Here is a 17369-nt window from a genome sequence, read left to right on the forward strand (position 1 = left end):
TGTTATGTGTTATGTGTTTCAGGTACTAGTGATGATCGTGGGAAATCGCCGGCATGATTCGTACACACACACGCGAAGTTTATTATGATTTGATCTTGGGATTTGTATTGAGATAATGTTGATACATCGTTTTTGAAAAGTTATTATGAATGAAATTATATGGTTTTAAAAAGTAAAAAATTGTTTTAATTTTTACGGTGTTACAGATTTCCCTTTAAGACCACTTTCAGCAGTCCTTAGTAGGCCTTGAAGCTTGCTTAGAGTGACCTCCTCCTTGATGTGATAGGTCATACGAAACTGGTCGTAGCAAGGATGTAAGGAGTGTAGAATGATATATATGCCCAACTCCTCATCGAAGTTGACATTCAACTTCATCAAGCGGTCCAAGTACCTCTGCATCTTTTGCAGGTCGGTCGAGATGGACTCTCCATCCTTCATCTTGGTAGTGATCATTGCAGCAATGATCTCGTACCTCTCCTGCCTCGCACTTTGATGGTACCTTTCCATCAAATCTTGATGTATCTCGTAGTGGTAGTAGTCCTCATAGGACTTTTTGAGTTCATCAGTCATAGTTGCGAGCATGACGCAATGGACTTTCGTAGCATCTCGCTCGTGAGCTTCGAATGCAGCGATTTCTTCTAAAGTGGCAGTATTGACGTTCAAATCCTTGAGCTCCTTGTCAAGAACATACTCTTTGTCCTCGTAGCGAGTGACCATACGAATTTTCTGGATCCAATCATATTGGACCCATCGAAGATCACTCTCCCACACAATTTCATGAGTGAGAATGAGCCAGTTGGGTTAGCACCAGAAGCGTTGTTGTTTTGAGTAGACATCTGAAAAGGAAAAGTGACAAGTTTGATTGGATAAGAGTCCCCAATTAAACACCCAAAATGAGAAATTAGGGCTAGGACCCAACACAATTATTCACAATTAAGAAGAGGGATGTCGTAATCTTAAATGCAAATAGTTTGAAGGTAAGTGAATGACGATTCACTAATTTCCACCATGAAAAACGAAAAGGACTTTAAGTTTTAAATGAATTGAAATTCCTAGATCTTTTGAGATTCATTGAACTTTTCAATGGCATGTTTAAATCTCTATATGCCCTTCAAGTTTGTGACTGGGATACTGAGGATCACAAACAATGTCTGAATAACCATGTAAATGTACTTGGTACTCTCGATGTTACAAATCACCCAATAAATGTGTTGGTTAGCCACACACGCTCCATTAATCTATGATAAACACCAAGCTATCCTTGTTAATCCCAAATTAGTGTGTCGGTTAACCACAAACGCTCCACTAACGATTTTGTCAAGGATGCAAAGTGTAATTTTATGGAATAGCATCATTTCACATTTTTCCTAATGTAACTAAGATTCATAATTTTATAAAAAAAACATTTAATTACTTTATTAATCATTATACTTTTAATGAGGAATTAGTTTACCCTATCCTACCCGTTCGGCTAACGACCCTCCACTAATCAAGGAAGCGGTGGGTGAGAGTGGACACTCATTAAACTGTCATTTTATAGGTCGTAACCTTATACCCCTCTTATAGATTGGTTTCATGAATAAGGCCTACTAATGGTAAGACTAGCTTTATTCTAATACATATATAATAATTAAACTTTTAATTGTACTATAGTATAAGGGTTGAATTTTAACTTTTAAAACTCTAAGGTTTTAGAATTTAAATATTTCAAAATTAAACTTTTAATCAAACATTTAAATTCCAAAATTTGAGGGCAAGTTTTGAAACTTTTCAAAACATCTTTTAGATCAAATTTGAAAAATAATTAATTAACCTTATTATCAATATTTACCACATAATTTGACCTAATCTTTTCCTTTACAAGATAATTCAAATAAAAAATACAAATAATTAAATTTATCTTATAAAATAAGTAATTATCTTATTTTTGACAATTATCCTTCAATTGAATTAGGATGATCAATATTGAAAAAAATGAATTTTATCAGTTAAAACCGTTTTTGGTAATTATCCGAATTCAATTTTAGTCAAAATCCCGAAAAATCAGCCACCAGACGAGCCGACTCGTAGAGTCACAGAACAGGACTCGTCGAGTAGCCCTGACTCGTCGTTTTCATCTGGTGACTCGACGAGTCCATCAATCAGAGGCTGAATTTTCGACTTTTTGAGCTTTAACAAATCATCTATGCATCAAATACAAAAGATAAAATATCTAGGATTTGATACCACTGTTGGGTTATGAGCAAAACAACATTCCGATGGTGTTCATGCAAACCCTAATTGCTTGGATCTAGTTTTTCTATTTTTACATGCAACAATTGTCCAAGACTTTCAAACCCTAATCTAACATACAACAAAACAAATTAACATCTAATAAACAAGTTAGGAAGTTACCTTTGATTGTTGCTTGAAGATCTTGAGCTTTTGAGAACCTTAGCACCCCAAATGGTGTGCCTCTAGTAGATCACAAACACCAAAGCAAGTTGGATGAAACTTAGAGAGAGAGAGAGAGAGAGAGGATAACGAAATTCGGCTTTATGAAATCTTCTTAGGGTTAGGGTAGTCGAAATATGAAGCCTAGGGACCCTTTATATAGTTGAGCTGTTAGGGTTTCAGTTAAAACCCTAATTAGATTGCTTAGGAACCAAGCAGTCCAAAGATCCTTCTAGAATGAGGCCTTGGACGATTTCAATGTGGGTTTCCCTCCTTGAATTCGTCCACCCCCTTTCTAAGGGTTCCTTAGCCTAAAATCCAATTATCTTATAATTGAAATTTCAGTCCCTTTAATTCAATTAATATCTTTTGACCACAAAATTAATGCTCAGTTAATTCTTGACCAATATTAATCAAACAAATATGATTTCTCCTTTAATATATTATTCATATAATATATTAATAAACCATAATAACCTCTTTCTGTATTATTCATCCAGTCAAGTTACTTCGGTGAAGGCAACCCAAAAGGACCATGCTACAATGGAGTCAAGTACATACTAAATATAGTTATGGACTTAGACACTAATTCAACACCCCCGACCCGCAAGTACAGTGAGGAAAACTCACCTCAGTCCGAACAAGTAGCTAAATAGGTTTCTGCTCCAAATATTAGCTCTAAGCGCCACCTATTCATCAAATAGTGACCAATCTCAAATACAACTCATAATACCCAAAATACCCTTATTTCAAACTTGGTCAAATCCAGGTCAAATTCAAAAAGTCAAACCTGGTCAACACAGCTTGGCATTCACTAGTTTGAGCAGAAACGCGATGGTTGACCACGAATGCCCAACGTTTGCAACTAAGTCTTTTTCCTTCTTATTAAGAGCTTAATCCTTAATCTCTTTTTCCCATATTCCAGATCTAGCCTTAAAATAACATCCTTAACCATAAAGTTTCCAACTTTATGGTCTTGCATGGCCATTAAGTGCCCAAACACAAAAAATTCTAACTATTTAACCCATTAAGACCGTGTAACTCATGCATGGAAGAAAACTAACAACCAAGATCACATTTTTATGCTTCTAGATGCTTTAAAACGTCTAAAAGGACAACTTATATGGATTAGAGTAATCCATACTCATAATACCAAGCTTGTGGGACCAAAAGAACACAATTTCATAACTAAACAAGATCTAATCAATGCTTCATCAAGTTCAAAGCTTTTTACCTTCAAAAGGTGTCAAAAGATGTTGTTATTCTAGATCCAAAGTGTTCCACTCCTCCAAGATTATCTTCTCTTCTCTCTCCCTCCTTTAAGTTTACCAAAACACACTCTAAGGCTCAAAATTTGCAAGGGTCGAAGTTGGGGCTAAATGTTGATGAAAGAAGGGAGGCTTGGGACTTATGGAAGTTTAAACAGGGTCCAAACCCTAAATATTAGGGTTTGGGATTCTGGCATGAATGCCCAACGTTCCTGGGGGAACACCTAGCGTTCGCGGGCTTTTCCCCAAATTATGAAAATGTCATTCTGGACCAATTTGCAACCAATTCTCATATTAAGGGTGAAAATGTAATTAATTCTCATGTTAAGGGGGTTAAAAGGTAAATATCTAAATATCCAGATGTTACAATTCAACTACTGAGTTACTGAACCAACTGATTCAATCTCACTTGAGAGCTTCAAGATGACCCTCGAAAAGGCCCCAGCCGTACCACAACAGATTGGCAGTAAAGGAGATTGTGGGGTGTTTTTGTGTTGGTTCCTGGAGGCGTTGATCACTTTGAAATCGATTTCTATAGAGGGTAAAACCACTAGTTCATGGGCTATAGGTTATAGAAAACGACTAGTGGAATTTTTTGGGGGTACAAGGACAAAGATAATTTGAACATTGTATTTGTAATATGACCTATAGACACATCCTTTATTTAGTTTATGTATTTATTAGTTGTTTGTTAATTTTAATTGCATTTTATATTATATAAAACCAAAAGTTATACATTTTATAAAAGCAAAACTTATACATTATACTTCGGAACCATGTATTACAAATGTATTCTGGAACCATATATTATATTTTATGAAAGCAAAATTTACACGTAAAACGAAAAAAAAAAATCAAATGTATTCCGTAGACCTCTCCAGAATAATGTGTTCCGGAGAATGTTGTTTCTTACAAAAAAAAAATGACCATTTTTGTCAAAAAGATCATTTATAAGGGTTAGATTACTCAATTTTCGGTGAATATATATTAAAGTTGTCTACTTTTTTATGGATCAACTATGAATTTTATAGTGAAAGTTTATTATTTAATCATAAACAATTGAAAAACATAAGAACGTGAATCATATAAAATTTCATGAATTTTATATGATGTTAAAACAATAAAAAGCAAATTTTGAATTCACATAAAATTTCATGAATTATGCTACAAATAATCGTAATAAATATACAATAAGTTGGATGTTTTCCAAAACAGTTGTTATGGCTATGGATTTACTGTTCAATTTGCTAGACAAGAGAAAGATATCAAGGTATAGAATTATCCATCCATAATGAAGATAGAGAGAAATTTTTAAAAAATTAAAAAAGTGGAGATGCGGGGAATCGAACCCCGTGCCTCTCGCATGCGAAGCGAGCGCTCTACCATATGAGCTACATCCCCGATTTGTTATTGTTTGTCTATAATGTTTTGTTATAATTATACTTAACTATTCAGTATTCGATTCTTTTTAAGATTTCTTCCCATATATTTTGTTGAGCGTCATGTCTAATTGTATCATTAAGAAATAAATATAAAAAGAATTTTGTGTTACGACTTACGAGTATCTGATGTTTGTATGTCCTAACTCCTAAGTCCTAACGATTACTGTATATCAAATGATTATTTAGTTTTTAGAGGATGAAATATCAAATTATTAGACACATTCACATGGTGCCTATATAACTCGCTTGAAATACTTATTTTATCCATTTTCTAAATCTAATTTTAAATAATCAGAATTCATTAAATATTTGTCTAATTTAATAGCTCCTCAAAAACATATATAACACCATCGTATCTTATTTTTTTGTTTTTTGATTATTTAACATCACATAATTATATATTAGTAATTATATATTAGTTGTGAGACTTTTTATATGGGTTAATTTAAAAAATAAAAGTTAAATATAAAAGTCAAAATATTTGAAGACTTTGAATTTTTTTTAAAAAAATAATAATAATAATAGATTATTATAATAGAAATGTTTTTTATCTCTTAAATTTAAACAAATAATTTAAATAAACAAACAATTAAAAAAAAAAACTAATGCGCATTAACTTTGAAAATTTCAAATTAAAAGGTAAGTTTATTAATGAAATTAATATTCATTTATTACTACATTTATTGTAATTATTACATTAAATATTATGTGAAATTTAATTAAATAGAAAAAACTTATAAAATGACATGTGATAAACCAAATTAATTCAAAATAACCACAAAATTACATTTGACAATTTGAACGGGAGTATGACAAATGACAAAAAAACATATTAGAGTAGATACAAACTGTCACACCCCAAAACCGGAACGTTGGAAACATTATGGGGTGAATGACGTCATGTCAAGTATCACAACACATGCATTATAGTAATCAAAGTACAACAAAACATTACATTAATAGTAATAGTTTTACATGGTTTACATTACAATATATCAAAGTAATACAAGTAAATAATATAGGTGCAGCTTGGTACTAAACTGTCTTCGTCAGAAGCTCCGGGGATGTACATGTCTAATGTTGACCTGAGAATACAAGTTATTTGAAAAGCGAGTATCAGCATTTTTACAAATGCTGGTGAGTTCATAAGTATTTAGTGTCATTTTATTCAAATAACTTTAATAAAAGTGGTAGTTTTAGAGTATCCAATAAATTAGAGTCTTTTCCAGAAAATCCTATATTTTCTTTAATAAATGCAGTCTTCTACCAAGACTGGACGGAGTCACGGAGTTATGTGGTAAAAAGTAGTTTTCCCTTAATCGCTATCATTATCAAAATACAAAATTTGATTATTAAAGAAAGCAAGAGAAATTAGGGAAAATAACATATGCCTCAGCAGTGAAGACTGCTGACTAAGGCAAAAGGACTCATAGACTCCAGGAGAGTATCGAACAAATGATACGCCTGACTCAGTCTAACAAAGGAAGACATAGACCCCAGACGGTACCAAATGAAAGGTACGGCTAGCAAGGTCTAAAAACAGAGACTACAGACCCCAGACAGTATATTATGAAAGACACAGCTAGTAAGGTCTAAAACAAAGAATACAGACCCCAGACAGTATCAAATGAAAGATACAGCTAGCAAGGTCTAAAAACAGTGTAACTCTGAGAGTGGGTTTTCAGCATACAGTGTAAAGTACAGTGTGAAATACCGTTACCTTAAGGCCATGAATTATAAGGTAACTTGAGATACTCGTAACCATACTAACCGACACTAGAGTACCTGACGCCCTACAAGCATCAATATAAAATATGACATTTGTCACCCCTTGGCTTGGTAGGCCGTGGACTGTAGCTAGCAGTCAGGGTGCGAGGGTGTCAATCTCGTATAGATCTATACACACAATGTCTGCTCTCCCCACAGGAGACTCTGGTTACCAACTAGACGACGGAGAAGGTCGTGTCCCGAAGATGCATCCCAAATAGTAGGTAGTGGGTTCCCAATACAAGTGCTAAACGAGTGGTAGAGACTCATAACTGAACTGACTAATGTGAACCTATATGTCTATGCTTGTGTACATAATATATAACTAATGATCAAATGACCTTCGGACGGACATCCGATCCCACCAGACCACATCTCAACGAAGAAAAGGAAATAGGGCGAACAAGCCTTCCTAAGTCCTTCAACCATTATTTATATGCATCTATACAAGCATAGGCATACATCCAACTACGTTTGAGTGTGTAACAAGTGGAAACGTATCGTGAAGTATAACCAAATCGTGATGTATAACCGAATCGTAATGTATAAGCGAATCGTGAGGTATAACCGAACAGTGTGGAATAACCGAATCGTGAAGTGTAAACGAACAGTGTGGAATAACCGAATCGTGAAGTGTAAACGAACAGTGTGAATAACCGAATCGTAAAGTATAAGTGTTACCAAATATAAGTGTATCACGAAGTGGAAACGTTATCAAGTAGGAGTTTAAACTAAGTAAAAGCGAAGCAGCGGTATCTAACAAGTAAGAGTATACGACATGAAAGAGAACTTTGATGAAAACCTTGGAAAAACCTTTGTACTTAAGAAAATCACAACTTGGTATTCTTTGGTAAAATAAGTTTGAAAGCCTTTAGAAATTCTTTGGAAACCTTTCATAAACCAGTTTAAAATGAACTTTGATAAAACAGCATAAGTAAGAGTTTTTGAACAAGTGAAAACATTTTAGAAAACCATTTATAGTATCCTACTTGGTAAAATAGTTTACAGTGTGGTAAATCCTTATGCATGCGGGTTATCAATCACATGTGATTGATATGATAACTGGCATGTTTAACTTGTATTCCCCCTATAAAACATGTAAAAACATTTAAAATGTTCATTCAGGGGTATGAACTCACCTGGTTTAAGTAGGAGTGTTCATTTGGATGGATCGGTTTAATCCGATCCGATCAAGTGAATCCAAATTAATTTCGGTTTTCAAAACGTAGATCCAAATACTCCAAACTAAATTCAAATCCGATCCAATCCAACCAAAGTATAATTCGGTTGGATCGGTTTTTTACATTTCGGTTTTCAAGAATCAAGACATTTTAAAAAATATATAACTTTAGTATTAACTTACCCTATAATATAAACTAAAAAATATTGTTTAATTAGTTGTGAACTAAAACTTATAAATAACTATCAAGAAAAATATATTATAGTTACTACTTTATAGACAAATTTTTTTAATAAGAAGTACATATTAAAGTATTATAATTGATGAAAAATTTTAATGTATTAAAAGAATAATTTAGTAAATTTATAATTTATTAAAGATATATATTAAAAAGAACAAAATAATAAATTGTAATTCGGTTTTTTTGGACTATTCGGTTTTTATTTTATAAACCAAAACCAATCCGAAATCCAAAATAATAATTCGGTTTTTCTAAAAACCAATCCAAAAATCTGAATATCCGAACCAAATAGTCCGATCCAAATTGTCCAATTGGACAATTCGGTTTTATCCAAATAGTGAACAGTCCTAGGTTTAAGTGGATCCGACGAAGGTGTCGGTTGGGTGCTCGGTGTCAAGTAAAGACTTGGACACACTTAGTGACCTATTTAACATATGATAACATATGTTCACATACAATTAGTACATTTAATACTAATTAAACAAGTATACATACTCTAAGGAGCGGAAAACACTTTGGTTAATTGTTTGGGGTGTCCCGGGTAACATTTAAGGGTGTGAATGGCTTAGGAATGGAGTTTACTCTCCAAGAGTAAACTCTTTATATAGTGTTTATGGCCCTGGGACAACTCCCCATGAGTTTACGGCCGTAAACTCATGGTGAGGGGTTTCTAGGATGTTTAAAGGCCTTATATCGATCGTGGAATTTTGCTAGGTCCGAATATAAAAGGTATGAGTGGATTTAAGGCATTTAAAGGGACCAAATGGGGGTTTACGGCCCATGAACCACCTCTATGGGAGTTCACGGCCGTGAACTCCTATACCCTTGGTTTTATGGAAGTTTTAAGGCCTTTACACAATGGTATTGCTTCAAGCTATTTTTCCAAGGCCATTTACGGGATTTAAACTAACATTTGGCATGGTTTGGGAGTGTTTACGGCCTAAGCATATGCTTGGGCCATAAACTCCTTTTTACCCCTCAAATCATGAAATTTTAATGTCCAAAACTCGGATTGGAATTTCCTTAAATCATATCTCAAGTCCAAATATGCATTGGAAGGTTTTTGGGGCATTTTTGCAAGGATGAGAGGTGTTTACGGCCTAAGCATGTGCTTGGGCAGTAAACTCTCTTTTATGCCCTAAAACTTTGTGTTTTGATATTTAAACACTCCTAGATAAATTCCCTAACTAGTAACCAAGCTCAAATAAGGAAGAATCGGGACTTTTGGCCACTTTTTGGGTGTTTACGGCCTAAGGAGGCTCTTAGGCCGTAAACTCCTTTTCCTTGTCCTTTTCATGAGATTTTTGAGCTATAAAAACAATAATGCATGTTTAGAACAAGTTAGGGTTGAAGGTCTTACATTTAGGAGCCGGAAATCGCGGGTCGAAAACGAGTCTAGAGAGAGAAAGTAGTGAGAGAGAGGAGTTGGAGTGGTAAAAGGTTTCTAAGGGGTGTTACACTCCCTTTATATAGGTCTCGGGTGTTGCACCCGGTATGCGACTACCCGATGCTAAAGCTTAACGGGGTTAAACTTTTTACCCGGGTTAATTGGTTGAATAATATAACCTTATTCCATTAAATGAGAATAACATTAACGGGCTATATTTAATTTACCAAAACAAATATTCACATGAAATATAAATAAATAATTAGATATTTATTCATTATATGACCTCAAATTAACGGAAATTTTATAGCGCGGAATATTCCGTTAACGGAAACGGGGTAATGTAACGGAATAACTTTGGGTTGTCACACAAACATTTGGAATGTATGAATAATAATTTTATTATTTAATTATCTTTTTTCATTTTTATCTTTATCACTAATGTTTTGTCTGATTTTCATCATAATTTTGATTACATTATATGATTTTTCATTTACTGTAGTAGTTTATATAAATCTAAATGTAGTTGGTACTGATTCATTTTTATTTATTCAACCACATAAATGTCTCCATTCAATATATATTAGGGAAAATCACACAAATGTCCTATGAATTTTCTAGGGTTTATCCGTTGAGTCCCTAAAGTTTTTATCGAGCTTTATGGGTCCCTAAACTAGGATACAACCTGTTTTTTTTAGTCTCTGTCAACTTGTAATAGCCGGTTCACCATGCGACAGAGACTATTTAGACCAAAAAACTCACATTGTGCCCATATAAAACCAAAAAAATAAGCTCGGGGATCAAAATGTTCATGCCACAAGATCGAAGTGATTGGGGAGAAGAATGAAAGATAGCAGCCCGTTCGATTTCTTGTGTGTCTTTGTGTATACTAGCATCCAGCAACAAAAGTTTACTTTATTAGCTCTCCTTGTCTTCTAAAGCCGATTCACACTCAATTCGTACCCTCCCAAGAAACCGATTGTTGCTCTTATTTCCGTCTTCACCTTCGATTGTCACACACACTCACCGAAGATCACAACCATGTTCTCCTTCTAATCGATTCTTGATCACAACTCCTTCAACTCTTTTCTTTTATTCAATTTCAGCTCTTCAAGGAATTGACTCCTCCTTCCTTATTCTATGTTCAAAATCGCACAAGCTAACTCTCCTTCTCCCTCCGAGTTACAGGTTTGATGGATGCGAGGTTGAGAAGGATGTGTGGGTTTGATGAGGTTTATAGAGAAAACGAGAGTTAATCTTTTTTTTTCTTCGATTTGCAGGTGATTGGTTATGGTGGCTGACTGGTGGTTTTGTGGGTTATGGGTGCTCTGGTGGTGGCTAATTTCACAAGACAAAGAGGAGGAATAAGGGTGGTTGGATTAGGCTATTGTGATATTGATTCGAAGGTGATTAAAGTGGGTTATGGTGGTTGTAATTATTGAATAAAATGTTGATGAGCAGTTCGGTCAGGTAGGGTGACGGGTTGACGAAGGAGTTTGTGAGGAATGTGGAATAAGGGTGTTATTGGTGGAGATGAAGGTGAGACTAACTTTTGATCTCCAAACTTATTTTTTGGTTGTATATGGGTACAATGTAAATTTTTTGGTCTAATTGGTCTATGTCGCATGGTGAACTGGCTATTACAGGTTGACATGGACTAAAAAAACAAGTTTAAAGACCCAAAAAGTCCGACAAAAACTTTAGGAACTCAGCAAACCCTAAAAAGTTTGTAGGACATTTGTGTCATTTTCCCTATACATTAAGCATGATATGTTTTTGCATATCAAAATTTGTTTTTTATATCCTTATAAACTATGTTTCTTGTAGATCAAAATTCAATCATCTTTTTATTTATCCATATATTTATTAACTAGTTACTTTAAAACAATAAATAATCCTATACTCACAATTCTACCTCGAACCAACATCATCAACTACCATACTATTTAATATATTTTTTTTTCTATTTTATCGTTTCGAGAGTTTTGTTTTAAAATGACAAAATTGCAAGTTTGGTCCCTATGGTATGTCAAAAATTGGATGTTTGGTCCAAAAAGTTTTGGGATTGCACCGGTGGTCCAAAAGGTTTAATTTGTTGTGAAATTGGTCCAAAGGCTTAACAGCCGTTTGTGCCCTTTGTTAGTGTGAGGGTATTTCTGCCCAAAAGGATTGATCTTGTAAATTATTTGTCAAATAAGGGTAACTTTTGAATAAATTAAATTAAAGTTTGATTCCACTTTGACTTTTGACTGGTCAAAATAGGAACCTGATTTGAAAGTGGTCAAGGGATTTTTTTTTTTGTTCGTCATTTGATCGATCGTCAAGGGGCACACAAAGGAAATGAATACAGAACACGAAGGGAAGAACGCATGCATAATCGATTAGGAGGAAGAGGAGATTGGAACGGGAATGAACCGAAGGCAGTCAAGAAGAACGCACACGAAATCAGCGAATGTTCAATCGTTCTTTTGGCTGAAGGAAGGGGTCCGATGGCTTTTGATTTTTCATCGATTGATTCACAATCGGTGATGGCCTCTGGGATTCGACTTAGGCCGAAGAAGAGGAAGGGAAAAGAGGAGGCAGCAAGGGGTGTTAGGAGGTGGTAGTCGACGAAGAGAGACAATCGCGTCTATTAGATCAGCCCTCGCAAGATAAGAAATCAGTCAAGGAGGCCACCGAAGCAACCCCCTCGCCATCACTGTTGTTGACAACAGCCACCACCGAACCACTCTTCTACTTTCGTTTTCCTTTTCCTTGTCCAAACAAGCCAAACACAAGTGGTGCCCTCCATGGGATTGGCAACTGCTGCTGCTTTCATTCCCTTTTCTTCTCCGATCAGACACGAAGGTGAAGAACCCCTCCTCCATCGTTTGTGTTACAGGACCAAAACAATCATCGATTTTTGATTGCTTCCGTTCGTTCCTTCTTTACAATCATCGATTTTTGATTGCTTCTGTTCATTCCTTCTTTCTTAATCTGATGAAGACAGAGTCTTTTCCCCCGGTTTGTTAAGATGATGACCGTGTTGGTCCCTTTACCCAAATTTTGTATCAAATTGGCAAAACCAGTCCCTCTAGTTGTAGCTTTAAATTAAAATTAACCACTTGACATAAATCTTTTCAAAGCATGTCCTAATTTAATAAGATTTTAAAAGGTGTGTGAATTGACAGTAATACCCTCACACTAACAGAGGGCACAAACTGCTGTTAAGCCTTTGGACCAATTTCACAACAAATCAAACCTTTTGGACCACCGGTGCAACCCCAAAACTTTTGGACCAAACATCCAATTTTTGACATACCACAGGGACCAAACTTGCAATTTTGTCTTTTAAAATACAAATTCAAACACAGAATTTGTGAACATGAAATCCACATTCGATGACATTCTACACAAACATAACCAAAATACCGAAAACATGACACTAGCCCAATACAAAATCTGGATAGATCTATATATACATCAACATTCAAGACTAGTTTTTTTTTCCGATTAAAGCATGATGTGGCAATATTTTGAAGAAATGGAAAAAGAATGAGAAAGAAGAAATAGAAAATTAAGAAGAGTATTATTATTCTAGTAGTTATATGATCTGGTCCACGGGGGTGTTGGCCTTTGCTGGGCATGAACACCTCCACCTGTTCTTCTTCTTGTGTTTGTGTTATTGTTTTGAGATAAAACCTTCATCCTTTGTTCCTTCATGTTTGCAAATAAGGAATCCAATGTCTGAGGCCTTTGCTTTTGCTTTTGATTTTGATTTGACACCTTCTTCACTTGCTTTTGATTTGCAACACCCCTATTCTGTACACTAGCCCCCCTGCATATCAAACCAAATTAACAACATTTATAATCAGATTATTGCAGCAATAAGTAAGAGATGAAGTACAACTTGTTATTAAAGAAAAACAAACAACTTGCCTTGGTCTATATGAAGTCATTGGTTGATTCCTCATGAAGTTTCTACTGCGAATAGGAGCTTTCCTAGCAGCTTCAACTGCTAGAGGGAATTGGTTACCCTGAAAGCTAGTTCTCCTCTGAGAAAGAACACCCTGATAATCATAAACAAAAAGGCTCAATCATCATGGACAAAATATGTTATAAGTCTTATGAGTTTTATGACATGACAAACACCTGTCTAAGGGAGGATCTTGTGTCCATATAGCGGTGTAGCTTCATTGATTTATCTTGAACATCATTGTTTGTAAATTTATGATTCTTATTCTGCATCAAATCAAATGCCAATTAATAAATTATAAAATATAGGAGAAATCTCAAAGACGGAGGAGTCTCTTACAGGAATTCTTTGTTTCTTGGTTTTATTGGTGCCAGATCCAGTCTTGGACATTTTAATGATATCATCTAGCAAAAAGAACAGACACATCGAGTTTAGTTTAATATAAAAACCTTCAACTGCAAGGAAAAGATATTGGTGTGCTGAATCTATTTCTACCTAATGACATGTCCATTTTCTTCTCTGTCATTGCTATTGCAGCAGTTGTAAGGGGCTTTGTAGCCATCTGCAGAAATTCCATCAGACATTTAATGTTGAGAAATTAAGACCAAAACTTATGTGTTTACATGTGTACACCCGTGACATACTGAAGCATCAAAGATTCAATTGTGGATCTCTTTCAAATTCCCTATATGAAAGGCATCATTCACACCCCGCTCCCGAGTTCCACTTGAAGAGAGAAAAGAAAGGAAATGGGAGGAAATGAGAGGAAAGCAAAAGAAAATGGTGCTCCCGAGTTTCATTGAAGGAAGTGAAAGGAAATGGAAGGAAAACTTTCCCTCCTACCTTTCCTCCCGATTTGGGAGGATTTGAAAAAAAACAACAAAATGTTTAACTTACTTCCATTTCTCTCACCGGAGCACAAATGACAATTTCTTTTTCCTTTCTTTTCTCTTCTTTCCCCTCCTTACTTTCTTTTCTCTTCTCTTCTTTTCTCTCCGATAAGCCCATGGCTCAGAATCAACAAATCACCATGCTTTTTATAACATTGCAAGATGGGAAACAACTAGAACCAAAGATAAACGCTTGTTGGCATAAGACTAGTACATCTTCTCAAATTCGATGTCAAATTTATAAAGAATTAGCGTTCTCGTGTACTGTTACTTGTCAGATAGAGCACACGAACTAATGCTATCAAGCCAAAACAAATTAAAACCCAAATTTACACAAATAAACCGTTCAAGTTCAATCAATTCACCGCAAAACCTTTCTTTTCTCAATAAAACACGTCACAAAAATGTAAACCACGCCAAAACAGTTCCCAGACAGCAGTACGAGAACCGCATATCATCCATACAAACACACCGAAACAGATTTATACCAGAACCACAAAGAGCTAACGATTGTTACCTAATTCGATGGGGGAATTTGACGGAGGTGCGTTTGATTGCAGATTGTGATTCCGGTTTCGATTTCCGACGCCTTTGAAAACGATGAAGCGACGAAGGGAAGGTTTTTAGGGTTTTTGAGAAACCTTTGCGAGGAAGGAATGATCATATGATGAAAGAGAGAGCCGCGTATAATAATTAGGGGGACGATTGACGGACGTGAAATCAAATTAAACCGTCAGGTTAAATTCGGAGCTTCACTTTCAAGTCCGCCCACGTGAACACTTCAGCAGTTCTTCTTCAAGTTGATATCTAAAAAAGAGTTAAACTACAAAAATGGTCAAAGTGGTTCCAAGGAAATACTGTAACATCGAATTTTGTTGCATGTTTAGTTCATCTGGTTTTATTTTGATTTGTATGACTAACATATTTAAAAATAAAAGAACATTGTAACCTTTTTTTTTCTTTTTTATATTTCATTGTCTTTGTTAATGTTGCAAAAGGTATTTTAAAGTAGTCATATAAAAATAAAAATAATAATTATATTTGGTTTTATAATTATTTAGTATTTATATATATTTATTAATTTAATTAAATTTCAAATTTTGATAATTGTTTACAATTTAACTATTTTACCATGTAGGTGGGTCACCAGCAAAATATAAAGTTCTTTTTTAAAGGATAATGACTTAAAAAGATAATATATTTTTTGATTTGTACACGTGTGGTCACTGAGTTTTTTTTTTTCGTCCACATTTACCCCTTCAAACTTGTTAAACTGTACACATTTAGTCCTTATGATCGGTTACTCTAGGTTAGCCGGTAAAAATGACTTAATAGGGTAATATATTTCTCACTTTGTACACATTTAGTTCTTAATATTTTTGTACACGTTTAGTCCTTAATATTTTTGTATACATTTAGTTCTTAATATATATTTTATAACAACTCTGTGAATGATTTTGTATCTGATTATATGATTACAGAGGAGAATCAAACAATATATATACAAAGATTTCACTCAACTGATTCCTAAATATTAGGTAAAGCTATCGACTAATTTAGTTTACATGTGGAACTTATGTACACGTGTGTTTGACAAAGTAAGAGTACCGTTATCACCCCCTGCAAGCTCATGGGCAGAACGCACCTGAAGCTTGTGTCGAATGGATGTGAATCGATCCTTGTGCAGAGGTTTCGTAAAGATGTCAGCAACTTGATCAACAGAGGACACATGTGATATATGTAATTGTCTGGATTCAACTTGTTCACGAATGAAATGGAAATCGAGTGCAATGTGCTTAGATCGAGTGCTGATTACAGGGTTCTTTGTCATGAAGATGGCACCCACATTGTCGCAGAGAATTAACGGACAATTGAGTTTTGGAGCATGTAATTCTTGAAGTAACTGTTTGATCCAAATCAATTCTGTTGAGGTATATGCTAAAGAACGATACTCTGCTTCCGTGCTTGAACGAGCCACGGTGCGTTGCTTGCGAGAGGTCCAGCTAATGAGGTTGGAACCATGGTAAATTGCAAACCCATATTGGGATCGACAATCATCTTTATCAGAAACCCAACCTGCATCTGAGAAAGCTAACAGCTGAGTCTTGGTGGTGGGTGAAAAGTGTAAGCAATGATCACTGGTGCCATTTAAATATCGTAAAATTCTTTTGACAGCTTGCCAATGTTGAATTATTGGTGAATGCATGTACTGACACACACGATTGACCGCATAGGTGATATCAGGTCTTGTGATTGTGGTATATTGAAGGGCACCTACCACTTGTCGATATAGTTTAGGATCAGAAAACGGATCACCAGTCAACGTGAGCTTTGAGTGAGCATCAGCAGGAGTGGAAAGCGGTGTGGAGTCGGACATGTGGGTTCGTTCAAGAATGTCACGTATATAGCCTTGTTGATTTAAGGTGAGAGAATTGTTGGAGCGATTGATTTGAATCCCCAGGAAGTAATGTAAGTCTCCCAAATCTTTGAGAGCAAAGACTCGATCAAGTTGTTGGATGAATTTCTGAATGAGAGTGGGATTGGTACCTGTGATAATCAAGTCATCTACGTAAACAAGGATATAAATGACAGTGGATGAGGAGTGATGCACGAAAAGAGATGTATCGGATTGACATGCATGGAACCCTTGTTGGACTAAATATGTTTTCAGCTTAGTGAACCAGGCCCTGGGGGCCTGTTTGAGCCCATAAATAGCCTTGTTTAGTCGACACACGTGATGTGGTTTATGAATATCTTCAAAACCACGTGGTTGTCTCATCTAAACGGTTTCAAGCAAGTCCCCATT

The 17369-nt window shown here is 35.2% G+C and overlaps 1 protein-coding gene and 1 non-coding gene across 3 annotated transcripts; both read right to left on the reverse strand.

Moving 5' to 3' along the window:
• Positions 1 to 5029: 5029 nt before the first annotated feature.
• Positions 5030 to 5102, reverse strand: TRNAA-CGC (transfer RNA alanine (anticodon CGC)). Its single transcript has one exon. It is a non-coding gene; the product is annotated as a tRNA-Ala (tRNA).
• Positions 5103 to 13023: 7921 nt separating this feature from the next.
• LOC145056995 (uncharacterized) lies at positions 13024 to 15311 on the reverse strand. 2 transcript variants are annotated; one of them, XM_079004739.1, is made up of 7 exons: positions 15081 to 15311; positions 14571 to 14736; positions 14169 to 14235; positions 14013 to 14077; positions 13850 to 13939; positions 13637 to 13767; positions 13024 to 13535 (listed from the first exon to the last, which is right to left on the reverse strand). In XM_079004739.1, the coding sequence occupies exons 2-7, from the start codon at positions 14679 to 14681 to the stop codon at positions 13295 to 13297; spliced, it is 705 nt and encodes a 234-aa protein (XP_078860865.1). In that variant the 5' UTR covers positions 14682 to 14736; positions 15081 to 15311; the 3' UTR covers positions 13024 to 13294. The 2 variants fall into 2 exon arrangements, with proteins under 2 accessions (XP_078860865.1, XP_078860867.1); XM_079004741.1 differs by lacking the exon at positions 14571 to 14736 and having other exon boundaries at positions 15081 to 15305.
• Between the last annotated feature and the right edge of the window lie 2058 nt (positions 15312 to 17369).

The sequence above is a fragment of the Lactuca serriola genome, chromosome 6, assembly GCF_051521515.1.
Source record: "Lactuca serriola cultivar US96UC23 chromosome 6, Lser_US96UC23_V15, whole genome shotgun sequence".
Lineage (NCBI taxonomy): Eukaryota > Viridiplantae > Streptophyta > Magnoliopsida > Asterales > Asteraceae > Lactuca > Lactuca serriola.

Coding starts and splice junctions, on each gene's coding strand:
- LOC145056995 (XM_079004739.1), bottom strand. CDS start 14,681: ATGGGCTTATCGGAGAGAAAAGAAGAGAAGAGAAAAGAAAGTAAGGAG. Junction 14,078..14,168: donor GAAAATGGACATGTCATTAG/GTAGAAATAGAT, acceptor TCTTTTTGCTAG/ATGATATCATTAAAATGTCC. Junction 13,536..13,636: donor ATGACTTCATATAGACCAAG/GCAAGTTGTTTG, acceptor TTTGATATGCAG/GGGGGCTAGTGTACAGAATA.